The sequence below is a fragment of the Lagopus leucura genome, unplaced genomic scaffold, assembly GCF_019238085.1.
Source record: "Lagopus leucura isolate 7727_CA_CO unplaced genomic scaffold, USGS_WTPT01 Super-Scaffold_100157, whole genome shotgun sequence".
NCBI classification, from domain to species: Eukaryota; Metazoa; Chordata; class Aves; order Galliformes; family Phasianidae; genus Lagopus; species Lagopus leucura.
The window spans coordinates 40,539,300-40,552,743 of NW_024962334.1; the positions used below are offsets into that span (position 1 = coordinate 40,539,300).

Consider the following 13,444-nt stretch of genomic DNA (forward strand, 5'->3'; position numbering starts at 1 on the left):
ACACTGAGTTACATTTAAATGTGTGTAAAACTGCAAGACTAAAAGTCAGCATTAGAAATTGGCATTCTTAGATCTATCTTAGCATTAGCCTCCTGACCAGAGCCGTTGTTAACAGAAGACCTGACAAGGTAACTCTTAAGAAAAGCTACTTCAAAGGCTGCATATTAATGTAAATGAAAATCAATTAGCACAGCAAGATCTTCAATTAGAGGTGATTTGTGTACATGATTTGTAATTCTCCCTCTTAACCCCTTTGTATGTGACTGAGATTTCAATTTCAATCTTTCACCACAAGGTATATTCGAGAAAACATATATAAACCACCTACTGGTAAAACATAGATCAAAAACTAATGCACTATTTCCAGTTTCCTAACCAATAATAGCTAAACGGTCACATAAATAGGAAAACCACAGGTGTTATGCTGAGTGCAGGCCATCGTTATTAACAATTTATGTTGTGTGAAGCATAGCTAGAGATTTTGGTAACAGAAACTATGGCACGGGAGTTAACAATGTGACCAAAACAAGTCTGTCTTTTATAAAAATGCCCTAAAAATATAAGCTTTGAAATTCATCACCCAAAGTCTCCAAAGGTCCCAGGAAGACACTTCAGTCTCGGAGAGCTTCAATGGAAGGTGGACACTTTTCCCTGATATGTTTTATTGAAGCATCAATGGCAATTTCCCCACATCTCAGCCTCAAAGGGATTTGAGAGCTGGAACGCACCAGTGTTTCATTTCGTATGACGTTAATTTGTATGATCATATGGCTAATGCTGAAAATAACTTGGGGATGACATGGGGATGCCTTTCCCTGCGTGCCTTCCTGGTGGTGCTGGGCTTCAAGGAGTTTTGATGTGCCCGGTGGGGCCAGGAGAGCACAGCATCTCATTGAAGAAAGACTGACTGCTCTGGGATGCCTCCCACTCATCCGTGGCATTTCCATGATTGACAAACAGGGGAAAACATATTGACTTAAGGATTATCTATATTGGAAACTGGACGCAGAATTCTGTCTTTGTAAACAGTTCAGTAATATCCAGTGTTTGAACAAAAGGAAAAGTGTGCTTTCACTCCATTTAAGGTACCAAAATCTCCCATATGTAAGTGAAAAGGGGAAGACATTTAGTTTTGTTGATCCTGCTTGCTGTAGATTTTGGGGGTTTTTAGAACCATTTGTGACTAAGGGAGTAGAGGGTTGATTTTCTCTGTATTGGAAGGATTATTAAGAAGAGTACAGCATATAAGTTATTAGAAAGATGCACAGACATGAAAACAATCCTTAAAATCCTTCACAATTATGAAAATTCAGAATGATCCAGCATATTTCTTCATAGGGAGAAAAGTTACTTTCATATATCAAGGACCCAAAATGTAACACTGCATTGCTCTGAATAATAATTTTATTTTGAAAAGCTGCATTTGAAGTGAGTACTTTGTCACGGATGGGAGCACAGCTATTTTTGTGCACCTAAATCAGACTACAGAGAAGTCATTTCTTCAGAAGCGAACAATGTTAGGATAGTCTCACTGTTGCTCTTTCCTATCATCTAACTACAAATAATCCTATAGGTGCTCTGTCTTCTAAGGGCCACGTTTAGTTGTTACAGTTCAGTGTAGTATCCACGTTTGTTGGCCAAGGGATAAACAATACAGAGGACGAATGGATCCCTCTTCCCTGAATGGATGCTGACAAAATAAGGCCGTATCAAACCAGGAAGCAAACAGTAGTGTGTCACTCATTGAGCGTAATGGTGCCATTCCTGTTGTCCTTTCTCCCCACTGCCACCATGGAGGACAACAGCCTTGGTGTTACTCAGAGAGAGCCAGTAAGCCTTCCAAGCTGCTTTCCCCTCAGAACCTTGTCTTCTTGGTGTCAGCACCTCTTCCGATTTCTCTGTGCTTTATACCTTAGGGTGCTATCTCGTTCTGGGACAGCCTTTTTTTACAACACTTGTTTCTCATCAGGCTCAGCTGTTTTTGTGCCCCATGTGTCCCCTTGTTTCTTTGGTGTGACCCCTCCATCCAGTCAGTCCTGGCGCTATTTATACCTTGATGTCAAAATTCACCATTGCTGACATATGGTTTTCCTGTTCCCTCAAACCTGATGGGATCTTCTTTTGAGACGGGTTTTCTTGAGGAACTGTGGACTCTAGCTCTGCTGCCAAATACAGACTTCAGCAGATCATGCTGCATTTCCATCTTGATTCCCAAACATATATAAAGACTGGGTTTTACCTCCCAGAAGCATTATGAGAATTGTTTGTGAAATGCTTTTAACACACAGAGGCCAACCTGATCACGGTTATGCCATGATTTCCAATAATGTATTTTCATCAACATCTGAATCCCTTTGTATGCAAGGATGAACGTGTTCAGAATTAGGCAGAGAAATCTACCTAAACAAAATGCAGGTTCCTTGCAATTCATTTAAATGAAATAATCACTATTACCTTGTAATTTATGATCTGAACACAATCCCCTGTTTTGGTAAATAAAGCTCAGATTGTTTCTTGTGATATGCGTATTGTTAAAATTCCAATAGTGTTGAACATATGTTGGTCTTCTGTTTAGCTGTACTTTTTTTCTCTCCTTCAATCAAATCTACAGGAGATATTTTTGAGGAAATGTCAAACAAACCAAGATCTCACAAATTTCCATCTGGACAAAGACATCACTGTCTAATTTCTTTACCACCCTCAGAAGCTGATCTGAAGCATAGTGCTGTTATCTGAGTTCAGCTCTATTTCTTGAGCCTGCATTATTAATTTTGCATCATGATAACATATTTATTCAAAGAGGCAGCTAGTTCTTTCCTTTAAAAGCAATGTTATTTGAAGGAATGACCACACATTTTTTCCCAGTTGAAGTTATGCAAATCTGATTGACTAAAGTAAATGTTTCATAAAACCAATGACTGTTTAAATTGTGGGACTAAATTGTTTGTATATAAATATTACCTTTTATATTCCATTTGAGTTTTATGTAGATGAACACATTACTTTAATGACCCGCATTTACAGAGGGAGACAGGGAGAGTCTGACTCTGAAATCCTCAGCAGCCAGATGGCTGCCTTTTCTTGCATGAGATTAAAAGATGTTTCTCATTCACAGCCCTGCTTCGGAGGCAAATTAATATAGCCAGCTAAATTGCTTGTGTTTTTGGAATAAAATTTAAAGAGAACTTTTTAAAGCAATTGGTGTCACAGGTTCTTAGAGCAGATTGCTCTCCAGGTACAGCATGCTGGTTTTAAACATTCAGTAATTAATGGAAAGTATTCCGTGTTAATTGACTGCTTCGGGAAAGAGAAATATAATGACTTCTTATTAATCATGAAAAGAGACATACAGCATGGAGGTATTGCAATAATTGCACTAACAGTTGAGAAATGTTAATTAATGAAAAGAACAATGATGTAAGAAATTAGCTACATAGTGCTTGCTGCTGATGGAGATTGCGCTTTAAACACATTATTTAGCATGGCAGCTACTGGATGTTGCCCTAAATAGCAGGCACCTCTTATCCTTTTCTTCAGTCAGCTATGGATTTCCAAATGTTGCCAGTATTTTGGCTTTTAATGAGCCAAAATATGCTCTGCAAAACTACATTTTCCAAAGTTTTCAGTTTGAACTCCTGAACTCAAAACTATTCAAACAGATTGACAGCATTCAACTCACATATAAAATACTATCCAAGGGTAAGAGAGCATCCATGCATATTTGTGCCTAGCATGATGTAAAATGTAGTATATTAAAATGATGAACAGTTCTGGAAACTAATCAACCAGCAGTGACAAGGAGCTCAGTCATTAACAAATCCAAGGCCCCAAGGTTTCCATCATCACTTTGTTGCACATTTTGAGACAGCAACAAGGTGAGAATTGCTTATCACTAGGAACGCGTTAGAGCAGGTTAAGATGTTGGTTACGAATACATTGCCTTAGCATGTAACTCTTGCTTTGTCTTCAGGAACAGAATTTCATTCTTATACATATCTTCATACATGTCTGACCATTTGTGCAAGAAAATGTCAGTCTGTGATGTTTTCAAAAATTATTCACAAGACCTTCGACCTAGGTCACATACCATCTTGGTTGTGCAGTTATGGGAATGTAGTGGTACAGAATAATGAATAATGGATAAAGAAAGATACAATCACAAATGCACTCATTTTAGTTCTACCCTTGTGAGTGTAAAAAATACAGATGCAGTAAAAAATTAAGTTCTGCTAAAGACATGCCAAAAGATCTTCAGTCAAACCAAAATGCATGTATAAAAAATAGGCTTCCACAGGAAGCTAGTGCTTGCAATAAAAGAAAACAGAAATATGTCCCTTGAGTTAGTGGCATCACAGTAATATAAAACCATTGTTTTGGGGCAACTGGTCCTAAAAGCATATCATAATCCACCAGTGCAGTGTGCCTCATGCCTCCTAGCACAAGAACGGGGAGGTTTCACCCTTCATACTCCACCCCACACATTAGCCTTGCAGGTTTTCCCAGGGCAGCTCTCTCGTGGCCATTCCTTCACCCATGTATTATTTTATCCCTTCTAAATTTCTTTTCCAGATGGAACATCCTTGGGCTCCAAGGTGCTCTTCTCAGCTCTTTCATTGAACCCATGTACTTACACAGCATCGTTGTGGGAAGTCTCTATCATACTGGTCACCTTTCCCGGGTAATGAGCCATAGAATAGAAGACATTGGTCAGCTGCCAGCTTCATATCAGCGCAATCAGCTTCTTCTCAGTGGTAAGCTAACACCTGCCCGCATGACAAACAAGCCCCTCTCCCATCACTAATTGTGCAGGTCGCCAACAGGAAAGTTTACATATTTGTAAGTAAACCATTAGCCATGATTTCATTTTTTCCCACTGATTATTAACTTGTAGAATGAAGAAACATGCATTTAAAGTCAGTTTCTCTTTCACAAGCAGAACAGACTTCCGTAGTGTATACAAGTTAAGTAGGAAAACTGCTACTATACCAAGTGGAAGAAAAAAGTTATTTCTAAGTAAAAGATCTCTAAAAATCAGGAGGAAAGTTTTTAATACATTTTAGGTTTAAGTCTCTCATCCCACCCTCCCTCACCAAGTGTCAGCACAAATGTGCAACGTCAAGAGAACCACTGCTCATATCTTTGAGCCATGAATGCAGCATTTCTATTAGTGCCTTTTATATGAAGCTCCTGCTCCTGTACTTACTAACAATCATACTCAGCAGATGGCCATCCAAGAAGAGCTGTTGGCTCCTGCAGGTGGTCCTGACTGCTCATCAGACCTCTAGGAGGCATTGGGGCTGCCTACTGAGGATCCTGCTGGTTGTGTGAGCCATTCTGTGGCTTGCAGCTATCTTTCAAGGTTCCTCTACTGCCACCATTCTTCTTCTAAGCCCCTCTTCCTACCCCTGGTCACCATTCCTTTCATTTCTAGTCCTTCCCATCTCTGTCCTACCTTCCATACCCTCCAGACAATAACTGCCCAGCTGCGCTGCACAAATTCCTCAAACCCCTAATGTCTTCAGAACCTCAAGAAGCATGTGAGTGCTGAGGACCACCAGCTCTGTACAGGATCATAACATTATTTTGCTCTTTGGCATTGACATTTGCTTTTCAAGAGGATTCACTAAGAAATGCACTGAGAAAGAAATACAGAGATGGGAGGATGGGCTGTGTTAGTGGAAGATAACATTGCCTTTCACAGTCTTCTAGGTTCCTAAGTCAGTGCTGTTTTGTCCTTTAACTTTCTTCGCTTTGGTGTTTGTTTCTTTTTATGTGTCTTTGTGACAAAATTATTTTGACTGAGGCAGAAGTGATAGTTTAGCCACTGGGGAAATTCTCAGGCTCTGTGTGGTTTAGTACATCTGGTAAGTGTACTGTGCATGCATGTGTTATGAGGTGAATAGGTCAAAAAACTTGTTTTAACAGCTCATCTCAATTTTTAGCCCTTCAGTGCAGCCAGCCAAAGCCTGTGTAATGCAGGTATGCAGAAACACTTCTTCACCACCAAGTCCTTCCTGGCTCAGTCCATCATGGTCACCACTAAGTCCCTTCTTCCCTCTGCAAGCAACAGGAGGGAGGAAGGAAAAATCTCCTCCTTTTCCAAATCTGTCTGTTGACTTGGTAACACATCCCTGCTTGCAGGAAGTGTCTGCATCTCCTGAGCCACTTCTGCCAGCCCTCACTCACTGCAATCCACCCATATGATCAATATCAAACTCAGCTTGAAATGCTGAAGGACTGAAAATTCAATAAAGGAGTTAAACATAGAATAGTATTGTTTTGCTGGATTGGACTTGCAGACAAGACATAATGGCTCAAACATGTATTAATGTCTACAAATGATTATCAGATTTCAAGGGAGTTAGAAGAACATCAAAGGGTACCTGGTATCATTGCATGCTTCGTGGCTGGCTTCCTCCTTCCCTGAGATCCCTGTTGGAAAAGCTTTTGCTTTGCTTTTGGATGTGTTTGTGGGTATTCTTCAGCTTGTGAGAAGCAGTGGGAAGAATCTGTCTCTCTCTGTCTATATTGTTCTTGTCTCTAAAGCCATTATTTGTAATCTTTCCTCCCCTGGAGTCCCAAGGACCCAATGCTGCAGCCCTGCTTAAAACTCACATCACTGAGGTTTGTGCTGAATTTCCTTCAGATGGAAAACTGTGCCAACACCATATTTGGTGGCTGTGGAAATGGCCACCTATCAAAAGCCATACTGAATTCATCACAGACTTCAGCAGCCTCAACCAGGCAATTCTGCCTCCCGCTTTCTTCACAGGAATCAAACCAGCCAGGGATTTTAAATTGCAGGAGTCCTTCAATTATAAGGACACCAATAATTGGGGCACTTCATCATAACACTACAAGCATTTTGTTAGAGAGGAGAGTCAGAGTGTGTGATGAGATATCCTGAAATAACTCACTGGCCCCACAGAAAAATAATCAGTTTGGTTTTCCACTCACTGCAATCCCAGATGGATGGAAATCCTTTCATTTGCTGGAATTACTCTTGGGTGCAGTTTTAGAAGAAAGAAAAGCCCTGTTTCATTTTTATTTCCTTTTCTCTTAAGATTCAGGCCCTTCTAAAGTGTATTGTGAAGAGGCATGAGGCTTAAGGAGGGAGAGGAGAATAAGAACAGATTTCAGTTCATATTCCACAATGCTCAAGTTCATATTGTTTGTACAAAGACTCTCCTATCCCTTCAAGTTCCTGCAGTCTTCTATTGTATTCTTTGTTGTGTTGGTTTTAAGGAAGATATTTTACATAAAGGAGAGAAAATGATCTAGATTATTTGGGAATTACCTTTCAAACAAAGTCAGAACAATCAGTTGTCAAAAGAAAAATATGAAGAAAAGTATTACAGAAAGGATCAAAACCAACATAGAATATATCCAGGCTTGCCCCCATTTGTGGCTGTCATGAGTCTCACAGTTTTTGCTTTGAAGCCTTTTCTCAGACAGTGATGTGAAAATATCCTCTACTTACTTAAATACGTGAGCTGATATAGGATGGCTGAGCATGAGAAAGAGAGAAAGCTGAACCAACACAGAGGGTTTCCTAGGCACTGAGACAAGAACCCTTCTCTCACAGATGTCCACCATGAGCAGAGAGAGTTTTGGGGTGGTCAAAGGATGGAGTGTACATCCCCCCACTGCCCAACTGACGAATACCACAGCCTGCTCTGTCCCTGGTGCCTCCTTTCCTTTTCCTCTGCTTGGTGTTTTCATGGCATTTTGGCTGATTTAGTGACCTGTGGCAGCTTCACAAGGCAGCATGTTTGCTATCACATTTTTTTGGCACTCAGTCCTTTTGGGTGCTATCTTTACAGAGACTGTATGTGGTGTCAAGCATTAGATTCTGATCTTGTTCTGTACAGAGGGCTTCAATAGCGCCAGGAGCTATCTGATTTTCAGGCTTTCAGTTTATATCCTGTTGCCTAGGTGAACTGGAATTTTAGATGCAGACAGATCTGTTATCTCAGGGGGGAAAAATCAAACAAGGTATTAATACAACATGAATGTGTTTACAAATTCTGGGCGAGGTTACGATTTAGCTGTAATTCTCTTCTACGATAGTGAGTTCAGTCCCGGTGATTGAGAGGGTCTCTGCAATTTCACAATACAAAGAGGTTGTGCCAAGTAATTTTTCCCTTTATTGGTCACCTTTCTCTCACTGTGTGGGCTCAGTCCTGCCAGGCTCTTTCAACTCCCTCCCAGGACAGAAGGGACGATGCTGGAAGGAGCAGATAGAGCAAATTAATGATCTATAAGAACTCTTCTAACCTAAACCATTCTATGATTTTAATAGTTTTCCTCAGATTAACGATTTTTTTTTCCTACCAAGTTAAAGAGATCCACAGGAATTGCTAAATTATCTCTCTGAGGTGCTCACTAGTAACAATCAGCAGTGACAACAGCACAGGTCAGTGTATTTACCCAAGGACATCTCATGTGCCTCAATGAATCACCACAAATTATCAGCCCCTGAGGGTTTCAAGATCTAGATGATACTGGTGTCCTTCTCTCCTACCAGGGGTTAGTCATGCTGACGCTCGGCAGCCTGGAAAGTCTCCCAGCTTTAGTGTGAATTGGATTGTGGGGAACGCCGATCTGGAGGTTATCAACGCCACAACAGGGAAGAGGAACTGCGGGAGCCCCTCACGGCTCTGCAAGCACATGTTCTTCACTCGGTGGGCAAAGCTTCATGGCAAGGTAGGCCTGGTACACTGATGGGACACTGCTGCCAGCAGCAAGTGGGATGATCCTTACCCTGTAGTCAACCCTGTTTTGGGAATCACATGATGAAGGTGCATCCACAACAGATGTCCAGCGTTCCTCCTCATGGGGCTTGGGTGGGGCTGGAGGTTACTAGGAGCCAAGATCCTATGGTAGCTGAGGACTCAGAGAAAGCCAACAGCAGAAACTTAGGCATGTTTGGAAGGGAGATGGGTGTTCTGGTTGTCCATGGCACTGGTTTCTAGCTCAAGCAAGCAGTGTTGAGTGTCCAGTCAAGCACAGCAGAAAATTTTTTCATGTCTTGTTCCAAGTATCTCTTTGTCTCCAAGAGGACTCCTCAACCTACCAAGTCTTGGGACTGAGAGCGGTATTTGTCATGGCCTTGAAGATATCTGCATCACTTCATTACCACACAGCAATTTAAACTCCCAACTTCAGTTGCTCCCAGTCTCACTCTAGTTAGCTGATTAAAGCAGGTGCTATGGATTGCTTATTCCTTTTCTCTCCCCCACTCCCCTAGATGTGTCATTTAATACTGATAATACCCAGCTGCTCCTCAAGAGGTGAGTTGCCCAGATGCTGAAGGCTCCATTACTCAGCACCAGTACAATTTAAAGGTATTAAAATATAGGCTATACTTAGTTAAAATGACAACCACTCCTTGACAGCTGGGCTATGAAATCCCTTATTTGAAATAGCGCTAAAGTCAACTTGCCATTGCACTTCACTTCCCATGGATGGAGACAGTAACAGGACAGATGGATGGCTTAAAGCTACAGGGTGAAGCCTAGAGCTCACAAAATGAGTAGAAGAAACTTCATCTGGAATAAAGGAATGAAAGAATAAAATGGAAGTAAAGGAGAAGCAGGGAGCCTCTTGCCAGGGCTGAGTGAATGCCTCAGAGCCTTCTGCTTGCCAACACTTGAGAAACACAAAGTCGAGGAGATGTGGGTATATCAGAATTTTGAAATAGAAATGGGCCTAAGAATGTTTTCTGTAAACAAAGTCCAAAACCAAATCAAAGAAAAGGGTGTTATAACAGCAATTCAAATCAATACTGTGATTTTACATGGATAGAATTTGGCCATCTAGCAGGGAGCACATTGTTTTCTAAATGCTTGTCTCAGATATTTCCTTTCTTTCTGTCATTCTTCTTGTTTTGGAGTCAATGTTTCTCTTCCTGCCTGAACTTTCAAGGAGGTGCTGGGGGAGAGGAGCACCCAGATACCGAGTCAGCAAGACTGACTCCGCTACTTCTAGGAGGAGCAGCAGGGAAAACACGTAGTGTTTCTCCAGCTCACCTTCTTTCCCTGATATAACATTATTTTGCTACATGAAGGTTTGTCAAGAATTGTCCTGCAGTCTAGAAAATGAAGACAAGAAATAGATTCTTTTATTAAGTGCCCAAACCTTATTCATATGGGGAAATAAATGAAAAAGGCAGAGAGGTGGCAGGAAAGTTTGCAGCCACTTCCACCAGCAAAGTCAACCAGGAAGGTCCATTTACCCTCAGGCTGGAGCACCACCTCCTGCACCGGCTGTGCCAATCGTCTCAAAGCTGAGCAGGCCCATGGAGTACAAACACATGGCACCAAGCAAACCAGATCAGCTCATTCCAGGCTGCATGATTGCCCTTTCCTGGAGTCTCTTTCAGAATTTCCCCATTTTACAGAGAAGAAAAACAGTGTTGTTTACTTGCTGAGGCTGTGCTTTGACAGTGTGTTTTCCTACAGGGTGCTATTTCACTGGCTTGTAAACATTGGACTTTCACCTGCCTGCTTGCTCTAGGGCATTTTCCTAACTTCGGGTTCTTTCACACCATGTCAAAGGCTCACAGCTGTTTTGGTACTGCTGAGGCTTTGGCAGGTCGGAAAAAGATGTTTGGACCTTCTGCACAACTCAGGTTACTGCAATCTCTGTGTGCTCCAGGCGTGTGTGCAGGCACTGTCTGGCTGGTTGGCTGACAGCACAGTGCTCACTCTTCCATCAGCATGGATCCAGATGCTAATTTCTGCCCCATTCTGGGCAGTTCTCATTGCATTTCTGACAATAACAAATACAAGAAGGAAAAGGGAGAGTACGTGAAGAGCCTTTCCTCCTGTGATCTGCTCATGTTTCTTTTGAGCCTAAAGCTGCTCAGCTAACCTGAGCATATCATTTAAAAAAATTCTCAGACTGGATTTTCCCCTTTCTTTTCTAAAAATCACCTCAACCAAAAGGTAGATTTTTTGTAAAGCACATGAATGTTTGCTGCTGCCAATGCCCACTCCAAGGCAGAGTTGTTTACCTTCCTACACTTTGCAATGGTTTGGAACGGTGTTGTAGGCGTTCAATGCTTCCATTTTTGTCGTTGCTGTTAATCCAAAAGTAAACACACAAAGCACAGTGATAGTTTGTTTGTCGCTGATGACACGTAGACAGGAAGATTATATGGCTACTGAACCTCCTGTTTCTCTTGGCTCGATGGCTGATTTTTTTATTATTATTTTATTTTTCTCTTCCCTGCCTCTTGCTCTGCAGCTGAGCACACGAACACCAAGCCATGGAGACATGCCACTGATGTACAGCGAGGCGAAGCTAGTGGCTCAGACATACCAGGCTGTCAAGCAGCAGCTGTTTAAGGCATTTCAGAAAGCCGGGCTGGGCACCTGGGTAAAGAAACCCCCAGAGCAAGATCAGTTTCTACTGACTGGGTAAATCACGCAACACCTTTGCTATGCGACCAGATCAAATCAACTGGTGAGAAGTCTGGGCAGGACTGAGAATGGAAGCGACTTGGTATTTAGTAGCAACCTCCACAGAAATATTTTCTTTTAATTCTGTATTGGAAAAACATAAATATAAATGTGTCTGATGCACTGAAGTCGACTTTAGAAAATTGCTTTTTCATGATCCCTTCCCAAGAATGCACCTGCCCACATTAGAATGCACACACAGAGATGCACCCACAAAGATTTTGCTTGTCATAGTTTATCGCTGTTGGTATTCACAATCTGAGGTGTTGGCAGGCCACCTGGCTGATCCCAAACAGAGTTTGTTTTCCCTCACAGAGTCAGTGCAAGAGTCATCACTGAATAATGGAAAACAGTAAGCAGAGATGGAAGCACCCCAGGCACTCAGCAGGGCTCTGGGCATCCATAATCATCCACAAATAAAGGTGTTGAACCTCTATGCAAAATCATCCTGTTCACTGCCTAAATCTGTGACAAAGAATTTGGGCCTTGAACATATGCAGAATTTTTAAGCTCCGCTTCCCACTGCTGGCTCTGAGCACAACGCTGGGCATCAACTTTCCCTTGGTGTTTACACTGCACTCCTCTGATGCCGTGGACATACTACTTCCCACCATACCTCTGATCCTGGCCACGAGTTTCGCACACTGCAAATATGAATTATTTGAGCCTATTCACACCACATATGTCCCTTATAAACTAACTGGGTGTCCCTCACCTCACTGGAGTGCACTGGGGCTGGTGCTCTCTGTTGTTCTGGGCTGTAGGACCACTGTGAGGATGCTTCCAGATCCAGAGATCAGGGAGCTGCTGGAAATCATTCAGGCTGGAGCCAGCACCCAGGGCCTCAGATCTGACAGCTCCTGAGAATCCACTGCTCTAAATTAAGTCGATGTGAGCTCAGGATGCTACCAATTGTGTTGGGTATCCACAACAGAGACATCCCAAACTAGGCAGTCCATTTGGTACTTGGCTTTTTCCTGCCTCAGTTTCTCCATCCACAAAATGGGGATAATAACATATGCTTCACATCTAAAGAAGTTGGCAGGAATAGAGTGTTCTGGCCAGGTCCCAGATAAGCCAGATGCTGTCACTTTTACAGTGAGTTTCACCTCTGCACATTGTCCAATTGACATAAGTGCAGTAGATAGAACTACAAACTTGAGTAAGGTTCCTCTCCATGTAAGAGTTTCCAGATTCTAACTCTGTATAAATGACAAATATTATTGTTTTTCAGTTAGGAGGCAAGTAATCTTTCCTGTATAATTTTAACTGGATCTGATATTATCTCATTTTTGAATCACCCCAAACTTCATCAGAGTGCAAAAGATACTGTCATGGGAGAAACAAGCTTTGATGGTCCCACTGCAGAATCAACCTTCAAATGCCCTGCATATTTCTTTTGTGTTTTAATTCTTCTTTTTTTTTTTTTAATGACAGGATTTGCGGGTATATAACTACTGTTTTCTTTTTATTCTTGTGATTCTCTTTAAACCTGTATATAACATGCTGCTACTGATTTGTGATAATTGTCTTGGTATTTTCTCAGAACTGTCAAGTTGAGTTACTTTTCAAACAACACAAGGCTCATTTTTTCCATGTAATTTCCTTTACATAAGAAACTGTTCCTATCAATAAAGATAGATGTTCTTTGTATAGGGTTTATCATGTTTGGAGAGCCATATACAGTAAATACATTGTTTATTGATGCCCACAATAGAATAGCTACAGTATTTTGATGAAATTTTATTTTTAGATTATAAACTGCAAGATGTATCTATAGTGTCTTGTATAAAAACAATTGTGATAAACTAGAGTTTTTAAATTAGATAAAACAAAGCTCCCTCCTTCCAGAAAGCTTTTCAGCAAAATAATACATTCCATATTAACTACCAAAAATATTTAAATAATAAAAAAAAATCCTTAGAGTAGAAACAGTAAAAAGAAAAAATACCCAAGACATTTTCAGTAATGGAAGCATT

At 41.3% G+C, this 13,444-nt stretch overlaps 1 protein-coding gene across 1 annotated transcript in view; it reads left to right on the forward strand.

Moving 5' to 3' along the window:
• The window catches only part of ADARB2 (adenosine deaminase RNA specific B2 (inactive)), a 292,193-nt gene extending 280,716 nt beyond the window's left edge, over positions 1-11,477 (forward strand). Inside the window, exons 8-10 of the mRNA XM_042888886.1 lie at positions 4,570-4,751; positions 8,528-8,706; positions 11,251-11,477. Coding sequence (XP_042744820.1) covers positions 4,570-4,751; positions 8,528-8,706; positions 11,251-11,427 — 538 coding nt within the window. The 3' untranslated portion in view covers positions 11,428-11,477. The remainder of the gene's footprint in view (positions 1-4,569; positions 4,752-8,527; positions 8,707-11,250) is intronic.
• The last annotated feature ends 1,967 nt before the right edge of the window (positions 11,478-13,444 follow it).